This window comes from Camelus dromedarius, chromosome X (genome assembly GCF_036321535.1).
Source record: "Camelus dromedarius isolate mCamDro1 chromosome X, mCamDro1.pat, whole genome shotgun sequence".
In the NCBI taxonomy this organism is placed as follows: Eukaryota; Metazoa; Chordata; class Mammalia; order Artiodactyla; family Camelidae; genus Camelus; species Camelus dromedarius.
The window spans coordinates 100,012,709-100,040,381 of NC_087472.1; the positions used below are offsets into that span (position 1 = coordinate 100,012,709).

General features: G+C 44.0%; 1 protein-coding gene across 9 annotated transcripts in view; it reads left to right on the forward strand.

Moving 5' to 3' along the window:
* Positions 1-27,673, forward strand: part of SH3KBP1 (SH3 domain containing kinase binding protein 1) — a 300,059-nt gene that overhangs the window by 198,877 nt on the left and 73,509 nt on the right. For all 9 annotated transcript variants that reach the window (XM_031445777.2, XM_031445773.2, XM_064483354.1 and 6 more), the window contains 2 exons: positions 8,105-8,180; positions 20,764-20,858. In XM_031445777.2, coding sequence (XP_031301637.1) covers positions 8,105-8,180; positions 20,764-20,858 — 171 coding nt within the window. The remainder of the gene's footprint in view (positions 1-8,104; positions 8,181-20,763; positions 20,859-27,673) is intronic.

A 27,673-nucleotide genomic window follows, 5' to 3' on the forward strand; every position in this document is an offset into this window, starting at 1 on the left:
CCATTAAATAAACAAACAAACAAACCTAGTCACCCCCTTCAAAAAACTACAAATGACAAAAAAAGCATAATGGCGAATTGTGTTTTTCCTAAGTAGTATATGAAATGGAAATTTACTTTGGCTTGTTTATTCTCTGTGAATAAGATGATCCTACAACAAAATAGCACGCAGGCTCCTTTCTCAGGAACAGTGGGGGTAAAATAGGAACAGGATTTTCATAGCCTGGCAGACGTTTGGAGAGCTGCCTTCTATGATTTTAGTGTTGTCTAAATGCACATCCTCCACCTCATTGAGCACTTAAGTAGGTTTTGATTCGTTTTTCAACACAGCATTTCCCCAGCACAAGTGGAAGCCCCTACTAAACCTTCAGAAAGTTGTTTTGCTTTAACAAAGAGACAATCCTACCCCTCCTGTGAATGTGTTGGATGGTTCTTTCTGGTTTTTCAGGGCATGGTCTCGTGAGGTATTCAAAAAGCAAAACAAATGAACCAAATGATCAGATCCTGGCAGAAGTTCAAGTGCATGATAAATGCTATAATTTGGCTCAGATTGTCAGGTACACCTTTCTACTAATGCACATGTGTGTCTTAGAGCGTGTGTGTATGTGTGCATGTGTGTTTCATATACAAATACAGAACAGACTTCATATGTACATGTTCAGTAGAATGATAGATATTAAAGTTTCCATTAGGAAGATCAAAAGCATAAACCCTGGAAGACCTAAGGAAGCATCTAAGTTGGGATTAGGTGTTTTATATCCAGAGGAACTTTGCTGTTAGTCTTAAGAGGACAAGAGAAAGATGTCAGCCATTGAGAAACATGACAGGTTGCTGTAATTGGAAGTAAACCTTTAAATTTCTTCAGGGCTTTGGGAATTTACATGGATAGTCATTGAGAAGCAGTATATATTCTGAGTGCTTTGAAGTAGACGTAGTAAGGGGTGATGGTGGAAGGTGATTAAAATTTGAGTCTATGGGAGAGCAAATGAAGTGCCTTGAATTGGGGAATAGAATCCTTGTCTAGAAAACTACTGAAATAATCCCTGTGATAGCAGCAAAGTCCTAGGCTGGGGTCAAAGAGTAAGGGATGAATCTGAAAGCAGATGCTGGGTGGTGGGTTTGTTATGGGAAGGTGCAGTAAGAGAGTAGTCAAGGCAGGGCTCCAAGTGTGAGTCTAGGGGACAGAGAATTTAGGAAGCAGAGGTCGTGATGTGATGCTCACCCCACTATTCTGTAAACTACTCATTCTGGTGATACATTGATAGGTATCACAAGAAGTAGGACTTCTGTGTTCAGATGAGTTTAGAAAACACTGAGATAATGTTAAACAGTAACTACAGGACTTGTCAGAGCCTTTAATATGCTGTTATACAAGGATTAGAGCAAGTAGTCTGTGTTTCGCAAATTTATCAGATTGTGGTGGTAGGTGTTTTGGTGCTTGGTTGGTTGCTGGAACATCTTAGGAACAAACTTCGAAAATGATTTCAGAATAAGAGAATGGGGTGTGTGTGTGTGTGTGTGTGTGTGTGTGTGTGCGCGCGCGTGCACGCCTGTGCATACACATACCTGAATGATAATGACCCCTCCAAGTAAGGGTCTTTTGATCATAATACATAAGAACTTGAGAGAGTGTGAAGGAGCAGGCTAGATGAGTATTTGAAAGTCATAGTCAGAGAGAGGTCCACCAGAAACATGGCTGAGAATGGATTCTTCTTTATGGTGACCAATAATTAATAAGAGATCGGGGTCATGTGCATGAGAACAAGGGAGTAAGCAGAGGCAACAGAGGTCTAGGAAGACATCCTGGACAATGTGCTGTCACCAGAGACCAGGCTGGAAAGAGCAGGACAGTGACAAATAGTGGGGCTCCAAGAGGAGTCTAGTTTGTCAAGGAGGACAGCTCACCTCATTTACCTGTTGTGTTGTGGTAGGATGCTAACGCTAAGGCAAGGGTGAGTGGATGGCATCGCCAAATTCCCAGCTCCATTCAGCAGACAAGACACTTCCTGACCCTCAACTTTGTGGAGATAAGAGAATGATTAACATCTGTGTCCTCCTCTCAAGGAGGGCACTATTTCTGAAGAGAACGGGGGAGAAAAGCAGTTAAACTTCTAAGTGTACAGTTAACAAATGCTTCTAAAGCAATTCTGAATCTGACAAGGTCTTTAACTGTGATTGGGCAAAGAGGTTTAATGTAACTTGAATTATCACTAACTTTTCAAGACAACCAGGGAAATAAATATTACATGAATAACTGGAAGTCTTAAGCCCAGCTTCATAATCAAAAGATTACTTCTTACATTTTATTTTTTCTTATAGCCAAGTTTAAAATAGACTTATGTGAAGCATGCCTCTTTGGAGATGTCGGAATTAACACAGTGGTATGTAGGTATTTCAAAGGTAACCTCTATCCCTAGAATGGTACCACAAATGTATTTTTCTTTTACTGGACCATGCATTTGATTTTTAGAATTTTGAGTTGTATTTTACTCTGGTGTATCTTCTGTTGATATCAAGTCGTTTAATTTAAGCTGGGCCAACCAAAAGCAGACGAATTGACAGTTACTCATGTAAATTTCCCAGCAAGTAGAAAAGCCTTCCATTAGAAGTGCACGGGTGCTCCGTTGTACAGAGACTCTCTTGTGCTAGTTCTCTTCTGGTCCTGACATCAGCTGGCTCGCAGGGCTTCTGCTCCGCTCCTACCACCCTCTGCTGAGCACCAAGAAGACTTTTCATAATACCACCAGTCATAGATATTCATGAAAGGAGTGTGTAAGAATAGATATAAAAAAGTTTATAATTGGTGCAGCCACTATGGAGAACAGTATGGAGGTTCCTTAAAAAACTAAAAATAGAATTATCATATGATCCAGCAATCCCACTCCTGGGCATATACCAGAAAAGACAAAAACTGATTTGAAAAGATACATGCACCCCAGTGTTCATAGCAGCACTACTTACAATCGCTGAGACATGGAAGCAACCTAAATCTCCATCTACAGATGACTGGTTAAAGAAGTTGTGGTATGTGTGTATGTATGTATGTGTGTGTGCAATGGAACACTGTTCAGCCATAAAAAATGAAATAGTGCCATTTACAGCGACATGGATGGCCCTAGAGATGATCATACTAAGTAGGTCAGATAGAGAAAGACAAATATCATATGATGTCACTTATATGTGGAATCTAAAAAATGAGACAAATGAACTTATTTACAAAACAGAAACAGACTCACAGACATAGAAAACAAACTTAATGGTTACCAAAGAGGAAAGGGGGTGGGGATAAATTACAAGTTTGGGATTAGCAGATACACACTACTACATATGAAATACATAAACAACAAGGACCTACTGTATAGCACAGGGAACTATATTCAATATCTTGTAATAACCTATAATGGAAAAGAATCTGAAAAAGAGTGTATATATATATATATATCACTTTGCTGTACACCTGAAATTAACACAACATTGTAGATCAACTAACTTCAATTTTAAGAAAGTTCACAGTGAGTTTTAAATGCAGTTGTGAGTCTCTCTGAGTTACGGTGGTAAAGGAGAACCAAAAGGCTGTGCATATGGTCATATTCAGGTGCTGTTTCGTCTCTCTTCCCATCGCTGTCTCCTGTAACCTGTGTCTCTCTGTTTCTGTATATGACCAGGCTTTGGGATAACCATGCTTTCTTCTCCTTAGCATTACCCTATAATTGGAAACTTTTTTACACTCATAAGAGTTTGCATCTGAATTAGAATCAAGTCAGAGGATTTTGTGCTTGGTTTGAACAGGATCCTGGTCTCATGTTCCAGCAGTCATGAAGAGAAACAGATATATTAGTCATTAGGGAACTGGATTCCATTAGAGTAGAATCTAGTGATTGTCTTTCCTACAAGTATTAGTTTCTTCATTTTGGCACAGGGAAGAAAAAAAATTACTTGTTCCACTAACTGAAATCATATGTGGATTATCTTTTCCTAATGCTGTATTAGCAGCTCATACAGAGTTGAGAGTATATGTGATGCTCCTACTGTATACAAAACCACCACCCCCTCCCGAACTGCATTTAGTACTTTTGTCAAGCGAGCTAACAAGAGAGGGACTTCTGCTTTTAAATATTCAAAGGGAAGACTTTTTTGAATTATCTACTTTTTAGAATCGGGTTTTTTAAAAAAATCAAGCCTTAAATGGAGATTAGGATGTGACAGGAGAGACAAAAGTTGACACCGACTTGGTGATTACTGTGGGTTGACGTAGGTTGTTAGTAATGGTCTCTAGAGCTCTCAGCTGCCTACAGCCATCCATGTGTACATCCACTCCCAGACCAAGCAGCAGCTTCTGAGCTGAGAGGGGTGGTCAGACCAGAGTAACGCAGATGTGGGTACTGGGAAGTCTTTAGCCACGGCACAGAAAAGGAAACACTGGCCTGAGCTATAGAGCAGAGCCTGACCATCCTTCCTTCAGCAGGCATATGGTAAAATGGGCCTGTTGGCAGACCTCTTGGGAGGTGAAAGAGCTGCGTCCTGAGCAGCATCGACACGCTGCCCCTCGGTATATGGCGCTTGCTTGTCCTGGATAAACCATCTTCTTTATGATACCCAGGAGGGCAGGAACTCTGAACTGTGCCAAGGAAACCTCAAGTGGAGCTCCTGATCCTCTTCCAGAGCCACTGCAAGCCTAGCATCCTTCTTTACTGCCTGTAGGGTGATGAGAGATGTAGGGATATGATACTCTGATTTTCCTGTTCCCTCAGACCTGCACTGTGGTGGCCCTTCAGTTGTCTATGACCTCTGTGTGTACTGGAGCTAGGCCTCACTCTCATGACATGTGCCCTGTACAAGTTGGGGTTTCTGTTCATGTTTAGCCCAGTGGACCAAAAATATTTACAGAGGTAGGGAAGCTGGAAGCCTGGTGAGAAAGCAGTCATTCACTACCTTTTGTCTTTGTTCTTGTATTTAGAGGAAGGGCAGGGGGTAGAGGTTCTCAAATGGGGTGTTTGGAAAGATGTAGGGTGTTTGGGGTGGACACGAGATGAAGGAGCACTGTAGGCCATTGGTGAGCAGGAGCAAGGGTTGCTCACTGCCCTTCAGTGTGTGAGTCTACAATGAAGAAATGCCCTACCCAAGACGCCAGTAAAGGGAAACGCCACAGAGTAGCAGCAGAGCTTGGCTGTCCCGGAAGGTTGGTACCGTCAAGGGGGTCTGCCCACTTGGTCTTCAAGGTAGTCCGAGCCCTGAGAGGCTAGATGCAGTCTTCCATTTTTGATTCAAAACCACTCTTACCATCCATTCTTCCATCTGTCCATCCGTCCTTTCAGTACTCCTTGGGAGAAGGGTCTCATGGCCACCTATGCTCCCCTCCTTTTCTCCCTCAGTCATATTGTCACATTGTCTGCTCTACTAAACTCCATTTCCTCTCTGAACTGACTCATTTACTGGCAATGACGAGTTCTCATGCCAGTGAAAAAGAGAAGGTGGAATGCATTTGGTGGAAGGAGGTAGAGAAGAGAGGAAGAAGAGTGGAGAAGATGTTCTATTATTTGTCTAAGTATGAGAATAGGTGCCTAACTTGTTTATCCAAGAAAAGGTATTTGGTTAGTGCTAATAGAATCTCTCCTACATCCACGTTGGTGGTTCTCAAACTGGAACATGCATCAGAATCTCCTGGAGGGTGTGTTCAGGCAGAGACTGCCAGGCACCATCCCCAGAGTTTCTGATTGAGAAAGGCTGGGGTGAGGCTTGGGAATTTGCCTTCCTAACAAGTTCCAGGTGATGCTGGTGCTGCTGGTCTGGGAACCACACTTCTCTAGGTCTCGGTCCTAGAGAAGAGAAAAACACCTGAACGGCTCCCATCTCTGGGACCCTTGGAAGACCAGGCTGAGAGGGGAAGAACTTGCCTTACTCTGGACATTCAATCATGGTCCAGGAGGAAGAAGAAAGGAGTTAAGATCTAGCAGCCCCAGAAAATGAGTGCAGGATCAGCTTCACCCCCTACCCCGATATTGGGATCCACGCAGAGGCCAATGGGCTGTGTTTTTTGAAATAGCAAGAAAAAAAAACAATAGAGTAAGCTTTGCTTTCTTACGTCTTTCTGTTTGGAAGTAAGTGTACCAAACTGGTGGCCTTTCTTGATGTCTGTTGGCTTAGACGGCCTGGCAAATGAGGACACCAGAGATGGAGGGCAGCACTTCCTTTTGTTACTAAATAAGAGGGCGTCGTAAAAATACACAACCTGTGGAAGTTTCTCTAAAGGAAACATCTGGCTTAAAACCCAAACCATTGGAGGTCTCCCTTTTTTCAGGAAAGGAAACAAAGCTAAGGTTGGGCGTAGTGTTCACCGCTGTATTTTCCTGATTTCCTCTCCCTACTGTCAGTAATAATGGAAGTATTTGTTGTTTTTGTTTTCTTCTTCCTAATATGTTAACGATAGTGATGCTTTATTCTGGTTGCCAAAAGGGAAAAAGAGAACGATGGGGATACTGTTGGATGTGTGAACAGAAATATGAATGACACTATGACAGCATCTATTTTGACTGTCAATTCCTGATTTTTCAAGATAATTCTCAGAACAGTTTTTCATCAAATTTAACCTTATGGCCAAATAACAAGCTTTCTTCCTCCTTGATGTTTCCTCGGAATCACACAGTGTGATTGGTTTGAGTACTTAGTGGCGGTTGAGGAATGGCATATTTGGGGTTTCATTTTTTATCCAATATAGAAAGCCCTGTGGCACTAAATAAAAATGTCACCGTGTAAAATGTAAAGGCTTTCTGTCACAAATGTTTTTAAAAATTCACGAAGGGCTGAGGATTAGATTTATCTTACCCTCTTTCTGTGATTTATTCATCTTTAATGTTAGTTTCTGCATTTGAAGCATGAAGAACTTTTTCAAATTAAAAACTGTGGTGAATCCGTTGTATTTGAAGAAACATGTCAGCGTGCCAGATTTTGAATTATGCAGTTCATTCCTCTTCGTCTGTTCAAGGGGCAGATGTGTTTGGTTTTCCCAGTGGCTGGAATTCTCACTGGGGAAACTCTTAATTGTTGGGGAGGTTGATGCACGCAGCTGCTTGGTGTTGACAGCTGTTGCCCTGGTATCGGTGGACATTTTCCTCAGGCATTAATCATGATCACCCACATGCGATGGCCAAGGAGAAGAGTGGGAGTAGACCTCACCTTTGGAGCCATCGTTTTGCTTGTCATCTTGTCTTTCGTTTTTGTTGCTTTGAGCAGCTGAGTTACCTGTGTTCGGGGGAATACCTTTAGTCAGAGACAATATCCAGTCTTTTCTAGGGATGGTTCATAAATAGTGAGTGATAATGGAATTAGCTATGAATGAAGGAAAGGAAATGAACTCAAAACAAACTCATGTATTTTTTTTTTTAAACTACTGACTAGATGCTTCAGGTCTGCCACTTTGGCCTTTCCCAGAGCCCTGGTGGGGATGGGGGAGGGAGCTGCTGGCCCTCCTCGTTCCACCCTGGGGGCAGACAGACCCGGCCTGGAGGACAGGAGCGTGTTTGCTCACAGCTGCAAGGCAGGTGGAACCGGAGATGGCTAGAAGGAGACACAACAAGGCACAGTTGCTCTGGACACTCTGGCCTCTACCTGTCCTTCCTCCTGCGTGTCCATCTGTCTATCCTTCTGGCCGTCCATTCCTCCATCCCTTTTTCCTTTCTGTCTTTTTATCCCTTCCTTCTTCCTGCCATCCTTCCACACTGTAGGCACTTCCGAGCCCCTCCTCTGGGCTGGGTGCTGTGCCTCCAGAGATTCGGTCAGCTTCTCATAAAATGAGGGGAAATGTACTCATCTTCTCTACTGAACAGAATCAACCTTTTAATAAGCACCAAGGAGGAATGGGGATAAAAGGTACGGAGTGCCTGCAAGTATAAAGCCCTTTTTACCTGGTTTTCCCACTTATTTCTCACTGAGGTTCAGACCTGTTGAACCAGGGCAGCCAATACACAGAGCAGTACAGAAACTGAAGTGTACGCTTTTTAGGACCAGTTGTGAGCATTTCGTCATTATGATCTGGATTTTTTTTTTAATCCTCTGCTTAATGGAGAGAATCATCTTGATAAGTAAAATCCTCTTTTTTCCCCCCTCAGACTATTGGCAAGAAGTTACCTCCAACGACAGCTACTCCAGACTCGTCAAAAACAGAAATGGACAGCAGGACAAAGAGTGAGTTTCCTCTTTATTTTATGTTTGAAAGCAGCAAAGGGTTTTCTAATCATTGACACGCTTTTGAAACATCCTTACATAATCTTAATGGCTTTTTAAAGCACACTGGAAAAAATGCACAAATATGTTTCATTAGGTCCTACCAGTGGGTGGATGGGGTGGAGGGACAAGTTAGATTAGTTTGATGGAACAGGGTTCTCTCCTGCCATATATAGCTCACCCACATGCCGAGCCAGGGCTTATCCGTGTCTACCCAGAGCAGTTTGCATAGTTCAGGAGGCAGGAAGATTCTAGAGAATGGCAACTCAAGCAATTTAAGGATTCACAAGCCTTTGAGTCAGAGAGGCCTTATCTTCCAGCCTAACCACTCAACCAACACTCCCACAGCTTGACGTCCTTCGAGCCTCCTCAGCACATCTCTGCTTGAATCCCTCCAGATCAGATGCCTTTCTTCTCTTGAGCCACGTATGCACTTTCTGTAATTTTTACCCAGGAGTTGTAGTCTCTGGATCTCTAGTGATGTTAGCCCATTTTTCCCCTAACAGTCTTAAGCTTTTTAGGACAATTGTCTCCCCAAACCTGCCCAATGGTTAGTATTCTTGATTCTAGAGTTGCCAGATAAAATATGGGATACCCAGTTACATTTGAATTTCAGATAAATAATGAGCAAATTCTTGGTTATGAGTATGTCCCATGCAATATGGGTTGTTTATCTGAAATTCAAATGTAGCTGGACATCCTGTGTTTGTATTCGCTAAATCTGGCAATTCTCCAATTCCTTTAGTCATTCTTCTAATAACTGGAATGTTCTGAACGTGCTCTAGTCAGAAACAAGGACTTCAATTCCTTCTAGGGATTTTACTTTCTTTTTTTTTTTCAGCTCCAGCTTTCCTTACGAGGATAGCGTGGACAGAGTATTAATCTAGTTTGGGAAGGCAAAGATTGAGGGAAGATGTATCGTGTGTATGTAATTATGATTAATGTAAGAGCAGCCATAGATTTATTCTTTTAATTGCAAAAAAACATACCAGGAACTCCTTTTGCAGTGCCAAACAGGTAGTTTTGAGATCAAATAAGGAATACTGCCTTAGACATAAGAAAATGAATTTCCGGGACTTGCCAAGCCAGAAATGGTGGTTTAGATAAAGAAGTTCATGGGTGATACCAATGCAGCTGCTCGAGCACTGTCTTAATGTTTAAGGGTCAGATGAGGTCTGTATGCTTTTTACCTGTTGATGGTACAATCAGACTCCAGATAATAGGCAGAAAGCACAGTAGTCTAATGATCTAATCCAGCAGTTCTCAAACTTGAGTGTGCCCCAGAATCACCTGGAGAGCTGTGCCCTACCTCCAGTATTTCTTGGCCAGTAGGTCTGGGGTAGGACCTGAAATTTTGCTTTTCCAACAAATTCCCGGGTGCATCCGCTGCTCCTGCACTAGGGCCCACACTTCAAGAACCACTGTTTTGAGCTTATAGATGGTCCTAAAAAGAAACTGGTCCTGCATTTATTCATATGGGTTGTAGGCTTAGCATGCCAAACTTGCCTTTATTTTTTCTTTTTTTTTTTTTTTTTTTTTTTTGGAGGTGGGGTAGGGAGGTAATTAGATTTGTTGATTGATTGATTTAATGGAGGTGCTGGGGATTGAACCCAGGACCTCCTGTATGCTAAGCACACACTCTACCACTGAGCTATGCCCTCCCTCCAAAACCTGCCTTTAGACACTAAAACCTTCAAGATTCTTGGAAGAGTCCTAAAATTTTTTTTTCAAGAATTACAAGTTAAACCGTTTCTGATAACATTTTCTCGTGTTGGCCAATAGCCTGTCCTTTCCATTCAGCTGCTGCTTCTGGAGTTCTGGCTATTGACAAGCTTATAAATGATCTGGGTTATAAGGCAAGTTGCTAGAGTGGGGGATGGGCAGGAGGTGGGGAAGACATGTCAAACCCCAAAGGTAATTGGAATGTGGTCCCTGGGATAGTCCATCCTCATGACATGTGACAACCAGCGGTCTTCACCAGCCTCACTCATGTTTGCAGAAATAATCATCTGAGAACTAGGGAAATTTTTCTTTAATGGAAAAGAGTTTCAATAGAAGTGAAATAGAAATTCCCTATAGATTGTTCCTCTCTCTGCAGAGTAAATAGAACCTTGCATGACTTGTGAGTTGCTTTGGGGGCAGGCTGAGCAGGAGGGACCTGAGAGTCACTTGTAAGGATGTGGCACAAAACAACAGTCTGCAGGGCATGCTGAAATGACTAATCCTTGGGCCTCAAGAACTGGCCTTCAGATAAGAGCATGTTCTTGCTGGGTTTTTTTTCCACCCTCTGTAATGTCTGCAGGCAAGAGACTCAAGTCATTTTTGGAAGGATTAGGCGGTGGGGTTGGAGGCAATTAGCTGTGTTTTACAGCACTGCTGGCCAGTAGAAATACTATGGGAACCACATACATGATTTTATATTTTCTGGCCACATTTAAAAAAAAAAAAGAAAAACAGGTTTAAAAAAACAGGTATACTTAATTTAAATATATTTCTTTAACTCAGTAATCCAAAGTATTATCCTTTCAATATGTAACCCACATAAAGTTATCAAATGAGATGCTTTCATTCTTTTTTCATATGCGTCTTCCCTATCCAGCGTGTATTTTCCCTGTATTCTGCAGCTCAACTTGGACGAGCTGCATTTTGAATGCCCAGTAGCCATATGTGCCTAGCAGCCACCATATTGGACAGCGTAGTTTGAAAGTAATTCTGGGATCTAAGATGGGCTTCCCAGGCCTGGATATTAATACAGTTCTGAATGCTCAGCTCCCTTGAGCCTGTGGGAGGATCCTGACTCAGCCCAAGCTTGGTTCAGTCCTACAAGGATCTGTTAACTACGTCCATCTCCAGATGCATCACAGAGTAGGGGCAGGTTGTTAATAAAGAGTGGTTTTACAGGGTGGGTGGTGTTTTACAGGGTTTTGGCCAAGAGTCAGGAAGCACAGGTTCTGGGACTAGCTCTGTTATTAGCTAGCTATGTGACCTTGGGCAAATCATTTTATTTCTCTGGCCTCTCTTTTCATTGTCTGCATTGTTTGTGAAGTCAGAGGGTTGTACTAGAGAGAAGCCCTAAGGTTTCTCCCAGCATCTTCACTCTCTGATTGAATTCCAAAAGCTTCACAATTTAGAGTGAGAGTTTTCTGTATTCAGAAGACTTGATCAGCCAGTGGGAAAGACTAAAGAAAGAGGTGAACAATTCAGTAGAATATAAGATGTCATTTGGCATAGATGTCTCAGGTATAAATCTGTATGTAAGCAGGGAAGTAGGTCAGGCCGAATTATCACTGTCAGCGAAGCCTTGAAAGATGTTTATTGACAGACATTTTTCGTGGACCCAGAGCAAGAATTTCTGAAGTTTAATCTCTTCCCTCCCACACTCTCTGCCTTTCATTGTAAAGAGCAAATTCTGTGATGTTTGTTCTCCCATGATTTCCACCAGGCATCCAAGTTCACTAAAAAGTCCCCTCCATTTGGAACCTTTCACTGCTTCTGGAATTTGATGCAACACCCAAGTTCAGGTGGAAGGACATGGAGTGCTGACCCACTATCAGAAATGACCATGAGCTTGGTGACAGCACCATCTCCTTCCTTCTGGTTGGAAGTCACACGTGTAACAAAAATTGCCCAGAGGTACAGAGGAGAGAAGTCCCTTCCCGCCAGGCTGGCTCCTTAGCACACTAAAATACGAGTCCACGTCACAAGTACGAGTTCTGATGATTCAAAAAATGGTCATGTGAATTGGTATCTTCTGAGAGAAAGTGAAACTCAGCTGATCAGGATTTATTTAAACAGCTCACATCATCTCCCCTCCCCCAATAAAGCTTTTATGATATTGAAATTCATCTGAAATGCATGCTGTGGAACAGATTGCCATAATTTTCATAACAAGAGGAAAACTGTCTAAATATTCATCAATGAAGTGCCCCAAGGTTCCTCCAGCCTGCCACATCTGGAGTTCCCCTCTTTCTTACTACAATTGGTGCAGATTTGTGGCCTCCGTGAGATTAAAAAAAATAGCCTGGAGAAAGGATTATTTAGCATCTTCCTGAACAAACAGTTCAGTCTTAGAGATTCACAGGATCATGGGAGCAGGTGGGTTAGAGAAAAAATCATCCTTTACTGAATTTGTACAAAGGCAGGTCAGGCTTCTGAATACATGATAATGGGGGGCAAAGGCTAAATGTTCCCTGCTTAACCTCCCCCCACGTTATCACCAGTCACCTCTACCACCTTTCTGATCACTTTGGCATTTGACTCGCTTCTTAGGAGTTGTCCCCTGTGATAGTGACACATAGTGCCTCGTGGCTGTAATTGGTCCCTCACGGTGGGGACTGTGTCTTCTACTCCATCTCCCCACCATACAGTCCAGAAAGGTCCCATGGGCTCACTGGCACTGACAGCAGTGGTGACTGAGCAAGTGGAGAATTCAAAATGACTTGCAATTTACCAGGCTCTGTCTCAGAGTCTTGTAAAAGCAGCATGGTAGCCACAGATCTCTTTTCCCAAATGCACAGTCACCAGAAGGAAAAGAACACACTTGTTCACATAAGACCCTGGAGCGTATTTTGGATTTTTGGTGGTCAGCAGTAGTTGGTCTGTGGGGCTTGACAGACCCTTTGTTCTTTCCAGCCACAGCTCCAGCCCAGTCAGCCTGAGTGCCAGGGGCAAACCAGGCTTGTCTGACACAGTCAGGCTTAGGGGTTTATTGCAACGAGGAGGTTGCACTGGAGGCCCTGTGGAGCGTTGCACCAAACAAAAGAAAAAAGAGCAGTTACAGATTTGGAGGAGAGGTGAAACTGAGTGAAATGTAAATGAAGCAGCAGTGGTTTGGGAGGGTCAAAGCAAAACGGGGCTGTGTGAATGGGAAAATCGAGTCTGGTCTGTGAGCTGGACCCAGGTCTTGTTTCTTTGGGAACCACTGAGTTAAGACAGATGTGTGGGGCTGTGTCCAGAACCCCTTATATGAGGCCCTGCACGTGTGCAGGGAACCAAGGCTTCTTTTCTGTGTCAAAGTGACTTGTTTCTTGGAACTCATTCTTACTGATACAATATAGGAAAGCAAAGCTTCTGATAGTCTGTGGTCTTAGAGGACAGACTTTTCCAGGGAATAGGAAAGCGGTAGTCACCCAGAGAAGGCGGTTGCTAGGACTCTTTCCAGCTGTAGCGTGTGCTTGGGAGAGATACTATTTCCGGTTCATTTTGCATCTGGCTGTATCCGAATTTGTGTCCGCATTTGTGGATTTTTACTTTCTCAGTTTGAGCTAATTTTGACTTGCTCACCACATGTCTGAATAGGAGAAAAAAAGGGTCATATTCTTTATGTTGGTTTTTTTCCCCAGCCTTAACCTGGGAACTCTTTTCAGCTATTTTGCCAGGATAGATGTTTTTGCTCACTTATCCTCCCCAAAGCTTACTCACCCCTGGGCTTGGGAATTTAGGTACATCCAATGTGAAACGTTTCCTACACAGTGCTTTAGCGCCTCCCACACATGATGTGAATTCAAGCCCCTAGGCTGGGTGTCTCTGGGGTCCCCACTCTCCCTGGGAGGTATCTTTCCTCAGGTGACCCCAACACAGACCTTGCTGTCCAGATTCAGAGTGGGAGGGGCGGGGGTCTTCCTGTGAGGGTGCCCCACCTACCCATGCTGCAGATGACCTAGATTTCAAACCTAGTCCTCTGGGAAGGAAAAAGCAAACTCCGTTTCTGCTAGCCTGGTGGATTTCCTTCCTGCCAAAGACTCAGAGCTTCTCGTCATCTGAGCGGGAGAAAGTGCCTTTGAGAGGAGCCGTGATTGCTCCACACTACAGAACAGAAAGGCATCCTTTGCTCATCAGATTTTTATTGCTTTAAATTTTTTTCCCTCTTTTTAAAGGGGGAGAATAAAAAGTAGCATAAATCATAGTGGTGAAATAATTTGAAAGTCACATTCCCAGCAGCATCCAGGACCAGAAGTGGTCAATGTGGTTTGGGGTCATGGTCAGCTTTTTCATGAAGGAAGATGTTGGACTGGAGATGACAACGTAATGATGAACGTGTTGTGTTTCATTTTCCTGTCTGAATCTAAGTGTAGACCAGAGTTTTTCCACCTTGGCCCTCTTAACATTTAGACTAGATCGTTCTTTGTTGTGGGGCTATCTTGGGTCCATTGTAGAATGTTTAGCAGAGTCCTGGCTTCTAACCACTAGATGTCAATGACACTTACCACCTCCTCCCCCCCCCCCCCCAGGTTGTGACAACCATAAATGTCTCCAAGCATTGCCAGTGTCTCCTGGGAAGCAAACTTAACCCAGCTGTGAACCACTGGTGTAGATGGTAGTAAGTTCCGGGAGGGCACCACTGCATCTCTGCTGTCGGGCGCACACTGGACAGTCAGTTAATATTTATTAAACACATGACAGGCCTCATATTCATCCCCTCCTCACTCTCCCTGGGTCCTCAGACTGACCCAGAACTGCATTTCCCATTCAAATCTCTCATACAGCACACGCCGCCTTGGCACCGCCGCCACACTGGTTCACCGTCCAGGTCTCCACAGTTGCTCCTTCCTAGCATTGAGTCTTTGCTAGATGTGGCTCTCACAGTGCAGCCCCTAGACCAGCAGCATCAGCATCCCTGGGAACTTGTTAGAGATGCAAATCCCCAGGCGGCGCCCCAGCCCTGTGGAATCGGAAACCCTGGGGGTTCTGTTTTGACAAGTCCTCCACCTAAAGCCACTGCCCACTCAAGCGTGAGGGCCACTGACCTAGACTCAGGATGCTTAAGCATCCCTGCTGCTGAGACTTACCAGGGGGCTGGTATAGTAGGTGGTTCTTGCTCCCACCTCAGATCTGATGATTGGGATACCCTGGGAAGGCATAGAAGAAACAGGTGCCCCGAGTCATTGGAATGCTTGGGAGACACTCCTGCTCCTTCCTTCTCTACTCACAGTCCTAGAGCACTGTACAGGCAGGGCCCGGCGCCATCTTCCTCTTCCAAGAAGGGACCCTGAGTCTCTTTGGGAAGTAATTTCCCCATTTCTGAATCTCTGATCCTTTAAGCTGAACACATCTGTCTCATCCTCTCCTCACTGTTGCCTTGTCCAGAGCTCTGTGTCTACACACCTTCTTTCCTGTCCTTGATTATAAGCTAGCTCCTTCAGAACCAGATACTAGTCTTATTTAACTTATTCACTTTTCCCCAGAACATGGTAGAAGTCAACACCCTTATTGCAATTCCAAAATACAAAAAGCTCAGAAAACTGAAAGGTTTTATCACTCCTTGGGTGAGAAAACTTGTTCTGGACTAACATGTATCTAGGTATAGTCCTTATTTATCCCGCTTGGGGTGACAAATCACCTATTTGCTGCAAAATTTTAATTTGATGGTTGGGTGCAGCCCTAGACCCCACCTGGGGATGTGACATATTATGTAGAATGTGCAATGTATTTCCTTCTAAAATCTGAAAAATTCTGTCCTCAGGGCTTCTGGATAAGGGACTATGTCTCAGATAATATTTGTCAGTTTAATGAAAGAATTTTCAGATTTTCATGTGGGTGGAAGTAGACATCGCCAAGCTTGATATTTTTGTTTGAGTGTCCCAAAGGAAGAGAAAATTTCCAAATCTAGGCATGACCTGGTACTTTTCACCCCTGCTGAAAGTTCTGGAAGGCTTCCTACCAGACTTTGTGACACATGGGATTTTGATCTTTAAGTCCTAAATTGAACCCAAAAAACTGCCCTAGATTTAACATTATTTCCTTGGTGTGTGTGTGTGTGTGTATGTTCTCTTTGCTGATGTGTTTATTCTGTTTCTTCTGCTTTTTTTAAGTGGAGGGTATTTTTTAAAGTTTGTTTGTTTATTTTTTATATGAATAGATTATAAAACCAGCTGAAGGGAGTCATGAGATGTGGGCATGTGAGTTCAGTTCTTTAAACTGTCTGTTTTTAATCTCATGTAAATTGCTTGAAATTTAGAGATTGACATAATGGGTTTTTTTTTGAGGGGGTGTGAATTACGACTGGACTTCTTGGTGTTTCTTGAAATTGGAATGCCTATCGTTATTTAGTAAGGGGCTCTTAACTGGGATATGGACAAGAGTTTCAGGGTCCTCGAACCTTCTGATACTGTGCACCACATTTTCTTTGCACCTTTAAATGTGTCTAAATTTTTTTCCCTTTTTCTAGAAAGAGAGAGTCATTGCTTTTTATCAGATTCTTAAAGGACTCTACAACACAAAAAGCTGAAGAACTGACTTAAGATTTCAGTCTTATGCTAATTTATTAGTATTTTTAAATCTAAAGAAAAAATAGAGACAAAATCATCTTAATCACTGGATAAATTGTGCCTCTATTTCTTTATGTGCATGTGTATTCATTCCTATTTGATCTTGGACTAATTAAATCCATCTAATTGATGAATAGATGGAAAATGCCTGCCTCTAAAAATTAATTTCAGTCCTTTCCTCTCCATCTCTGTCTGCTACTCATTTAAAATGTATAATCTTCCCACGTTCAAAAAGGATTTGGACTTATATTCTTCTCTCAGGACATATCAAATGCCGCCTCTTTTGTGAGCTCTCTCCTGAGTGCAGTCTTGCCTTTCTCTGCAACCCCGTGACAGTGCTCCATCACAGCCAGTTGATGCTTATTCGTGTATCTGTCTTTTCTTACTGTCCTTCTTCTCCCCTGGCCTTTCTCTAGGCATTAGGTTGTCACTTCCATGTGGGGGTGGGAGGGGGTGGTTGGTCTGACTTGTATATCACAGGCCCAAGAACTGACAATATCTTTTTCATGGTGATGACTCAATAAATGTTTGAATTAAAGTAGGGTACATCTCTTTGTTCCATATACTATACAATTAAAATCACTGTCTCAGAGTTAATAAATTTTTTTGGCATACGAATTTATTTTTGAGTAACTTAAAATCATTGGTATATCCAAACCAACATAGTGTTCTGATTTTCCAATACTGCTGCATTAGAGCCCCCATGCCTCAGGAGTAAAACCAAATTCTTATTTTCAAGTGTATCATAATAACTTCAAATGTGAGGTTAATGGTTGTCATGTTTGGTCAGGAAGGAGTTTCTGAGTTACAGGCCTTGTGACCAGAGCCCTGATATGGCAGAGCCGGCAGGGGCATCGGGCTAGCCCAGTGTGTTCCTTGACACCTCCAGCACTTCACTGGAATGTTTCTGGGGCCCTGGGTGGGAGATGGGCCAGCCTCACTCTCAGATTTAACCAGAGCAGCTCAGTTTTTAGTTGTTTTATATTAGTGTTCTGGAATAAGTTTCAATTTGCCAAAAGCGTCCTGCTGAAATTACCCACTCTCTCCTCTTGGCCCTCCTTGGCTGGCCTCTCGTACACCTGAGGACGTGAGGTCCAGAGCTGCAGTGTGAAGGCCTCAGGTCGTGTGGTTGGGAAAGACCAGGTGGGACCAAACCCAGTCTCGACTGTCCTGACCTCTAGCCCAGAATCCTCTCTCTCTACTTTGCCGTTCCTCAGATTTTCCTCCGCTTTATAGGTGTTGCCATAGACCATCTAGAAACACTGAGTGGGCGCTGTGTCAGGTTCTGGGGACACGAAGAGGGGCTGGCATGCCGTGTGAACTTACTTCGTGGAGAGAAGTAGTTGACAGACGGTAGCCACTAGCCCCAGTATCTCCTCCTATTATCTAAAATTGGTTTTTTCTAGGTAATTTTGTGTCTAATGCCTCACATATAAACAGCATAGTGACGTGGTGGGAGTGTTCTAAACCTGGGTTATGGGGATGGTCACATAACTATAAATTTATTAAAGCTCTTCAAACCGCACAACTAAAATGTGTGAATTTTATGGTTTATAAATTATATGTCATTCAAGCTGTTTTTTACAAAAGGCAGAGGGACACCTGCCCTTCTTTAGCTGATGGGGAAGCTGTGGGCATAAAACATAATGGCCCCGGGAAATTTTAAAGGCATGCTAGTACTTGTGTTTTCTCACTATGTCGGTTACAAGTCAATTCCAAGGTCATTTATTGACCTACTACAGGGTCGGGTCTTGAGATAGCAAGGGAAGCGTTGGGGAAAAAGGGAATGACAGAGGTACATAAGAAGAGGGGTTTGGGTGGGGAGGCAGATTATAGTCAGGTGTTTCAGAAGAAGTTGCTGGAAGTGTCCTCTTCCTTCTACTGAGTTCCTTCATGTCACGGAGCTTTCTCCTTTGAGTGATAAATACCTATCTGACCACAAAGTAATGATAAGCAAGAGAGTTTTGTTAAGTCAGATAACAAGAAATCCAAAGATAGGCCCCTTGAAGTTGGTTATTTTGACAGACATCTCAAAAGTTTCAGGGCTTAGGCTCACCTTCTCTTTGATTTTCTTGGCTTTCCTCTCGTGGTTGAAATATGGCCGTGATAGCGCCAAACATTGTACTGTCTTCCAACAAGGATGAAACAATGTTAAAAGCAAAAGGGCAGGGGCAACTATTTCCCTCATGTTTCTTTTTTCATCTGGGAACAAAATCCAACAGCCCTCCCTCCCACCAGCATATTTCCTCTCACATCTCATTGGCTGAAAGTAGATCACATGCTCACCCCTCAACCAAGCACCAGCAAAGGGGAATAAAATTAATACTAGTTGCCTAGAGTACTTTACTCATCCCTAGGGCTGTGGGAGGGTTCCCTATTCCTGAGTATAATGCCTGAACAAATTAGGATTCTATGAACTGGGAAGAAAATGGTAATGGTGGCTGGGAAGTTAACTAATGGTGTCTGCCACACTTTGTTAACTTTTTTGGATGGAAAGGAATAGAAACATGACTTGTTCCTTTTTCTTTGATGGTCATGGGTGTCTTATCTTCTGTGTAAAACGTCTCCATGACTTTGATCCAACAAATTATTCTTCAAGCCAGGACTCTGCAGGGAAGTTCTTCAATAATACTGTGTTTATTTCAGTGTTATTGTAAGTTTTGAAGTTGGGTAGTCATATTTCACTAGCACAGTCAATAGGAAAATTGGGAAGGAGCTGTCATTATCCAATTTAAAGATGCTTAACTTTTCCCCCCTCCCTTTAGAACATTTGCCAATTCAGAATTTGGGAGATTTGCGATAACTTAAGAGACGTGGAACGTTGGTTAACTATGTGGGCTTAGGAATATTTGTGCAGATTGGTATTGGTGGCATTTAGAACTTAACTCTTAGTGTGAGTTAAGGAACAAAAGGCATCAGCTTCCCAGAGCACCTAAGACAGGAGGTTTCTAGCACCAGGACAGGGGATGTAACTGATACCTTCAAGCCATTGGGCAGAAAACAAAAACATCTGTAAACAAAGTAAGTCCCTCTCTTTCCCTTTTCCTTTCCCCCTTCCTCTCTCCTCCCCTCCCTACTCTCTGTCCCAACCCTAGACCACAGTGTGTCTGTATTACAGATTTCTTATTGCCTTGATTTTATATATCACTCTCTTTTATTGATGTGACATTAACTATAATTTTACAAAACCCACATTTTAGTGATAAAAATTGTACTAGGGACAATATAATTGATACTTACGTACATAGCTCTAGGCTATAATCTATCTGCAGGAACTGGCCTAATCCTTGGGAAATATCTCAGGCCATTCAAAACCATTACAGTTGTTGACGTTGATGCAGAATAATAAATACCTGTCCCAGTAGAGACTCATTCTCTTGAATTTTTCTTTCCACCTTCCTTCCTGAGTCATTAAACCTGTTTTCTAAGTTTTAATTTCCCAAATACCTTACACACATTTGCACTGTCATCTAAACTGGTGCTTTTGTGTAAATAGAGAAGATTTAACACCAGGTAGACTTTCAAAAGCATATAATTCAGGACAGATTTGAATGGATTGTGAGTGGCCTTAGTGTTTTTGTCTCTTTGGTGAAAGCTGGTGCATTTCCTTGCTGACGAACAGCCCCATTTCTGAGTAGGCAGCTTCCCACAGAGACCATGGGACAGATATGAAAAGTTCACCCCGTGGACACTTGTGTGTAAAGAGCATTTGGTCAGTATATGTTGGCCATCTCTGGTTGACACATGTTCACATACAGCTACATTCACATCTGTCTCTTAAGACGGACCATAATGGAGCCTTTTTCATCCTTTTGAGTAATGCCTCGGCTTTGTAACATATACAGCTACCCCATTTCTGATTTAGTGGTGTGTGGAAGGAGGCAGTGAGCACAAAATTTAAGCTTTTTGCTCTTTGTAGATTAAGTCTGCTTATGTGTGTGCCTGAAGAACATATTAAATGGTGTAAAAAATAAAGAGAATATAAAAATACACATCTGTTTTCCCGAGAACAAGGAAACCTTTTTGCTCTTCTGCCTGAGAGAGGCAAAGCAGGCTTTCATGATGTCATGATTTGTGAGGGAAAAAATGAGAATACATGTGCATGAACCAAAAATGAGCAAGGTTAGGTTGTGTTCTGAGGGTGACCCTTCTTTCTTTATGCAGTAGTTATGTCCTGTCCATTAAGTGTGCTTTTCTCTGAAGGTAATGTGAACATCTAATGGGCCAGCTCATCAGAGAAAGCATTTTAAAGGTTGTGTTTTCTTTTCTTCTTACAGCCAAGGATTACTGCAAAGTAATTTTTCCGTATGAGGCACAGAATGACGATGAATTGACAATCAAAGAAGGAGATATAGTCACACTCATCAATAAGGTAAAGAAAGGTTCCTTCCTGCCTTCTAAACCATGAACTGCTTTGAGGTGTTGGTTGGATAGTACCAGCTTATGTTTAGCCCCTGAAACACTTGATTTTCGTGGTCCTAAACTCCCAAGGAAGAATCTCGTGTCTTTCCTCTTGATCAGGCTAAGCCAGATGTATTCAGGTGAATGAATGAACTTGAAAATTGAATAGATTCTGTTTGCCTTGGAGCCAGCTGCAGATTTGCATGGCCCTGTCCCAGAAGGGCTCACCCAGAAGGTGGAAGGCAGCCTCCTTGGCGGGAGAACCCACCCTCCGTGGCAGCCCTGGCTGCAAAGCTCTGTGTCGTGAGGTCTCCCAGGAGGGGTTTTCAAAAGGCAGAAAAGGCCTAAAGAATGTTTACCGTCCAGATCAAAGACAGCATGCCTGAGAGAATTTTGTCTGTCTTGTTTGGGCCAAGAAGATCGGACGATTTTATCATCATTGCAGACAGAGCCCTGTAAACATCTCTGTGAAGTCACACAGCTTAACAGGGCCTGGACCAGATAACTGTTCATGCTTTCATACAGTAGTACTCACCAGGTAGGGGATTGAAAAATCCACCTACTAAATTTAAGTAATTCCTAGAATGTATGGCCTTTTCTCTGAAGTGGAGGGTTTTTTATGATGGTTGAATATGACGAAAAGCAGGGCAGTCTTTAGAACGCATAAGGTACATTTATTCTTGCCTCCAGGGGAGCGGCAAGCAATGTGAAATTCCCTTAGCACAGGTGTGACGGGCGAGCATCCGGGTGGCCTGAGTTCATGCAGGGCCAGAAAGCATTGATGGGGTGGAGGGTGCAGCGTGCAAAGGGGAGAGAGAGCCAGGGTTTAAGGTGGGAAGTAGGTCCTGGGTCCTGCTGCCTCTGGCCATCACAGAGCGAGAAGGGGCCATGGTGTTGCCCGTCCCCCATCCCCCGCCCCCAAGTGTGTCCATTAGTGATTGGTAGGATTTACCTTTGTAACCTTATAATCAAGGACAGTTACCTCTAAGAAATGGCTTCTAAAGAGCCTGAGCCAAAGATGCCAGGGAATTAATGACGCCAGAGGTTAAACAGCTTGCAAAGGTCAAATTATTTTCGGGAGAGAGCTTGGCCCTCTCAGTCTCCCCATATGAAAGTGGTGTGCTGGACAGTGCTAGAGCGCCTTTCTGGCTGATGGCCCAAAAACTCATCCATCTTTGCACCTGTGAACTATTCTTCTGTGAACTTATTTCATCCCTGTAGGTGTTGAACATGGCCGGAGGAAATCAGAGGAAGGGAGACGCCACCCTTCTCATTCCTTCCTGCCGAGGAAGCAGAGCGCTCCTTCCTTCTTTACTGCCCTGCCCCTCGCCCTCCTGGGCACTGCACGCTGCTTTCCTAGGCCCAGCGCAGTTCCTAGTTTAAGTCAGACCTCCAACCAAATACGTTCTTTGGGTGTGAAGCACGATATGAATACTTGGATTGTTGGCACAGATGCTTGGGTTTACTACCACAGGGCCGGGGGTGGAGCACTTTTCCCCTGTGATGATAAAGTGACCACAGGATGAAACAACTGTCGGTCTTTGCAGTGAGGGTGCTCACTTTCCTGTTTTCGTTTTTGTTTGTTCACCCTCTTTTCAGTTGAAAACCAGATGTACAGTAATATTTAGTAAGGTTTGGGGAAAAGAAAAAAACCCAGCATGGATGATGGTCTCTTATCTGAACACATCTATTTCTACCTTAACATCTTATGGTCTAGTCCTTGTTGTTTGGTTGTATATGATGAGAACACATTCCTTCTGATTTCATTCTTACCTCCCCTCCCAGCCTGAGATCCAATCTGATAAGAACTGGAGAGTTCTAAAGAAAAGTCAGAGAGGGACTCTTTCCTGGTCCCACCTGCACATTAGGGAGAAAGGGATGGGCAGGCATGGAAGGCTACCTTCAAGAGTGTCCTGAGGATTGCATCTGATGTCCCTGGTTCCATAACTGAATGGATTTAGAAGCAGTTTGGACCCTGTGAAGCAGCTTACAAGTGTTATGATGACATTTGCAAAATGAGCACTTGTCATCCTCACTGTCCACTTGGTCCTCTGACCTGGCTCGCACACTCATCCTGCTCCTCGGGCTCGAGCGCCCTTGTCACTTGGACACTTGCTCCTCCTGGTTTTGCCCTGCCCGTACTCCCAAGCCCAGCAGTGCCAGCACCTGAGGATTCAGCCTTCCTGCCTCCCAGCCACTTCTGTCCGTGGCAGAGCCAGGCCCAGACTGGTCTGCACCTCCCTGGGCTAGGGGAGCGGAGAGGCAGCCGAGCATCCTCCCCTTTCCTCTCCCCAGCACCTTCCACAGCATTGGCGCTGGAGGGGAGCCCTGGGTGGCCAATGGAAGGATGCTTTCCCCAGTTTCAGTTTGAACTTGTTTCATCCCTGGCACCCCAACCCCTTCTTCGTATCCTCCTGTGACAGCGCTCTGCTCCAGTGAAGGCCCTTAGTAACCTCCTCTCCCTCACTGTGAGGTCCGGCTTGGTATCCGGGCACTCGTGTGGCCAGGTCGTCTGGCCACCGTCTGACTTGCTGGCCTTGCTACGTTGCCGTCCTGCGCGAACTCTCCCGGGCTGTCCCTTTCCTGCTCGTGCATCCTCCCTACCTTGACCCAGACCGTGTTCTCGTTGTGTGGGATGCTCTCTGCCTACCCATTAGCTGGTTTTCAATCGCTAATAATATAGCCAGTCTTAACTCATGCTGCGTCATGTGCTTGGGCCCATTTTGAGCTTGTTCCTTACAAAAAGTCCCTGAGGCTCTATCATTTTGTTTTTATTGTTATTTTATATGATCTGTGAAATCAGTTCTCTTGTATGCCTGTACTTCTACAGATTTTGACTTGTATTCCCGTAAAATATCTGCCAGCCTTGATCTAGTCTTCCAGTTTGTTAGAAACAGCATGTTAAAATGACAAGTACCACCTGGGCTGCCAGCTCAGAGACACCAGGGTTTGAGTCCCAGCTCCACCTTTCCTGGCTGTGTCTTTGGGTATGTCACTTACCCACTCTGAGACTCATTTTCTATCGTCATAAAGCTAAACGCACAGGGCTGCCATGAGGATTTACTAAGATGCTGTGTATAAAGTGCCTCTCGTGGGGAGGGGCCCATCAGTGGTGCCTGTAATCCTAGGAATTGTCAATTTAATTTTTCTGTCTCTGACCTCGGAAATGGAAATGCAGGGGCTCTTGTGGCTGGGTCCAGCTTGCTGCTGGGGGCTGGAATGCCGTGAAACGAGGTGGGTAACAGTGGTGAAAAATACACCTAAAGTAAGTAAGAATTCTCCTTGGGTAGGAATTTGCAATGGGTGATATTTCAGCAAGAACTGGGAAGGAAAACCTGCCATAAATATTTTGCCTGCTGAAAGTGGGGGAAATAGAATCTGAGTCTGTCAAACGCTGCTTCCTAGAAAATTCTTACTCTTGGTCTGAGCATAGGGATCGCCCAGAAGTTCACTTAGACAACTGTGTGCTTTTCGTATTGCAGAGTGGATAGTTTTGCCATGATTTGTTGAATATGCATTTTGATATGCTTCTTTATTATGAGTTGAGATGAAATTCCTCAATTTCCGTTCTCTAAATTTGATGGTTTTTCTGTAGAAGTTCTCGATGTATCCTCTGTTCTGGTGCTGGTTTCCTTTTATAGTCAGTTAAAGTGGTTTCTCTTTGCCCTTCTTTTCTGAGCTGTGGCAGGAGTCACAGGGCAGACGTTGCCCTCATTTTTAGCCCCAGATTGTCACTTCGTATAGCTTTCTAGAAAATGAGTCAGACACCTTTAGTGGGTGCCTGTAAGCCCTCCTCGGTTCCTGAAATAATGTGCAAAGGCCCGAACTATTTGTGTGTGTCCCTGGAAACGAGGATGAAATGTGGCAATCCAAATGGTTTGTTTTTTAGTTTATTTATAAAGAATTCTTGTGGATTTGGGAACATTTCCACGGGTGCAGAACACACCTGTGTTTAACTTTTATTTCCAGTCACTCAAAAATAGCTCCTTCGTCTGTGTTCCTGCCTCCCCCATCCCTGCCTTCCTGATTTGTGCCCAGAGCGTGCTTGAAAGGGTTCAGAAGCCTCCGGGTCTGGTTTCCAACCAGAGAAGCTCCCTGGAGAAGGACTGGGAGCAGCCTGGTGGGGTCAGGAGGGGCTCAGCTGTGATGGTGGCGCCATTGAAGGATGCCTCTTGCCCTGGCCGCTGCCACTTGGGGCAGAGGGAGCCCATCTGTGGAGAGAAACAATGTCCCTGCCCTTGGCTGACAGCCCCTGGCCTCGGAGCAATGGCCCTTTCCTCCCAGCCCCCGACCCCCAACCTGGGAGGAAGGGCTTCCCACGTGACTCTAATGAACAAAGATCTTTGGGTATTTCTTATAAAAAGGCTCCCCAGAGTGTCTGTGTCTTAGACCCTTAATGAAGCAAACAACCCTCCCCCTCCCTGCCCCGTTTCTTCATGGTATAAGCCTATTTGACAATATCAAGGTAAGCCCGAAGAAAGGTACTTTTATTGACTAAAGTCACAGAGTGGCAGGGTTGGAGGGACGGAGAAGGAGCCAGTGTTGATAGTCAGGGAAGAAAACCAATCTATGCGCCTCGCAAAAAGGGAACCCAGAGGAGTAGCTAAAGGTAGAAGTAGTATAAGGTCACCACTACGAAAAAATACCAACTAGGAATTTCCAAATATCTGGATCTAGACCTGCTGTGAGGGTGGAGTTAGGACTGAATACTAACTCACCAGCTTCCTCCATCTCTCCCGCAGCATGTTCCCCTCCCCACTTTCCCAGGCGATGGTTGAACCTTTAACTTAATAATAGCTCAATAGACCTGCAGGACCATAGCGTCCCAACACAGGACCCTTCTGGGTGACTGGCAGCAAGAGCCCAGGACCCTTCAGCACCCCTCCTATTCCTCACGTGTCCCCGAGCGCATCCTCATAGCTGCCCTGGGAGTTAGGCAGGACCATGGGTGTTCGGTCCAGATCACAAAGGAGGAACAGGAGAGCCTGTAAGTGATTTTCCCAAGGGACTCAGAGCAAGTCAGCAGCAGAGCCGGCAGAGGCATCTCCTGACCCTGAATGTGGGGGCTGGCAGGGCGGGACTGCGCTGTTTCCTGTGGGGCTGTTGGATGCTTGTGGTAGGTGTGGTTCAGTCACTCCCCGAGGTGACTCTTGCCTACTTACTGAGTCACACCTTGTTACTAGAGATATCTAGGGCAAATGCCTGGGGTTTTCTTTCTAGATTAATGGCATTTTCATTACTTTATCAGGAAAACAATATGACCACGCCATCCCCCCTATCCGTTTCAGACATTTTAGTGTCCATGTCTCTGATCTCTTGGAGTCAGGATCAACCAGGACTTTCTGATTCCATCGTCACTACTACAAAAATGGAATGCTAGGGAATCAGATGATGCGCTCAGCTCAGGGCTGACTTTGGTTCTTCTTGTGCCCAAAGCCCTCCTCTCCCACTGTGTTCTTCTGCTTTCTTCCCATGCCCCGCCTATGTTGCCTTCCTCTTTTCTTCAGGACCTGGGTATCACTTAGTTTTCTGTTTGCTGTTACCATGAAAAAAAAAAGAAGAAAGAAAGGAAGGAAGGAGGGAGGGAGGGTAGAAATCCTGAGCTCCTTCCCAAGTCATTCTACAATGATAAGAGTTTTTGTTTGTTCTAATGTTTATTTTCCCTTCCTGCCTCCTTCCCATAAATTCATTAATTGTAATATTTATTCATGAGAAGAATGTTTCCAAATCTCCTTGCTGCCCACCCCATAGGAAGTAAGGATGTTTCCTCACAGAGAAGTGGCTTTAGGAGTCTTGAGAAAGTGTCCCAGCTTGGTATAAGAAAGCCAATCAGCTAAATGGATTGCTGGCCTTGGCCCTTTCTCTCTGAACTGCTGAAGCTTTTAGCAGAGCTAAAATGTAGGATTAAATGTGGTTTCAGGGGTGAGGAGTAAATTAGCAGGTGTCACCCTGAAAATGATGACATGCTGACAGACCCATTAGAAGGACGTGTTTTATGAGTGAATGAAGAAGTTAAGCATAGGTCTGGGATCTTCTAGGTTTACACACGTTTGAAAAATGTCAGCATTCAGCAAATGAGTCATTTATGTCCTAGGATGCATTTCTTGCAGTATAGCCTGCCTTGTTAGACTGCATCTGTCCTTACTGAGGACAGCAGTCACAGTCTGTCTCCTCCTTAGAGTGTTAGAAACCCCAAGGAGTACAATTTGCTGCTGTTTTATCTTCCTCTTTAAAGTAACCAGGACACCAGGACAGATGGGAAGATTCCTGGCACCATAAGTGTATCTGATCAAAACTCTTCCTCTTGAGCTTGTTTCCCATCACAGAGACACGGTTGAGGATGGGAAAAGTCAGACTTGCGGTGGGAGACAATTTCCCTTTAGTTTACCAGTTGACAGTCAAAACATTGCCACCCCCAAATTTTGATAATTGCAGATTTCTCAAAGACAGATGAGTTCGCAGTTGATACAAATCCCCAGATTTGTGTGCCTTCTCAAATTATATAAAACTGGCTAAAGGGACCCTGTGTTTGTTCAGCCTAATTGTCATCTCTCTCCTGAGTCCTGTGCTTTAGTGGCAGGGCATTAGTAATCCTTGCCAGAACATCTTGGGATACTTTTTTCCTGCAACACGCAGAAAACTCTGCGGGTGTCTTAAGGAATTAGAGAAACTCTTCCTGTTTTCTATTTCCAAGCTTTCTATTTGTACTACTTTGAGAGGACTGTTCTGAGAATTAAATGAGATGTTGTGGCTGAAAGTGTTTTAGAGATATGAACGTTAAATTAT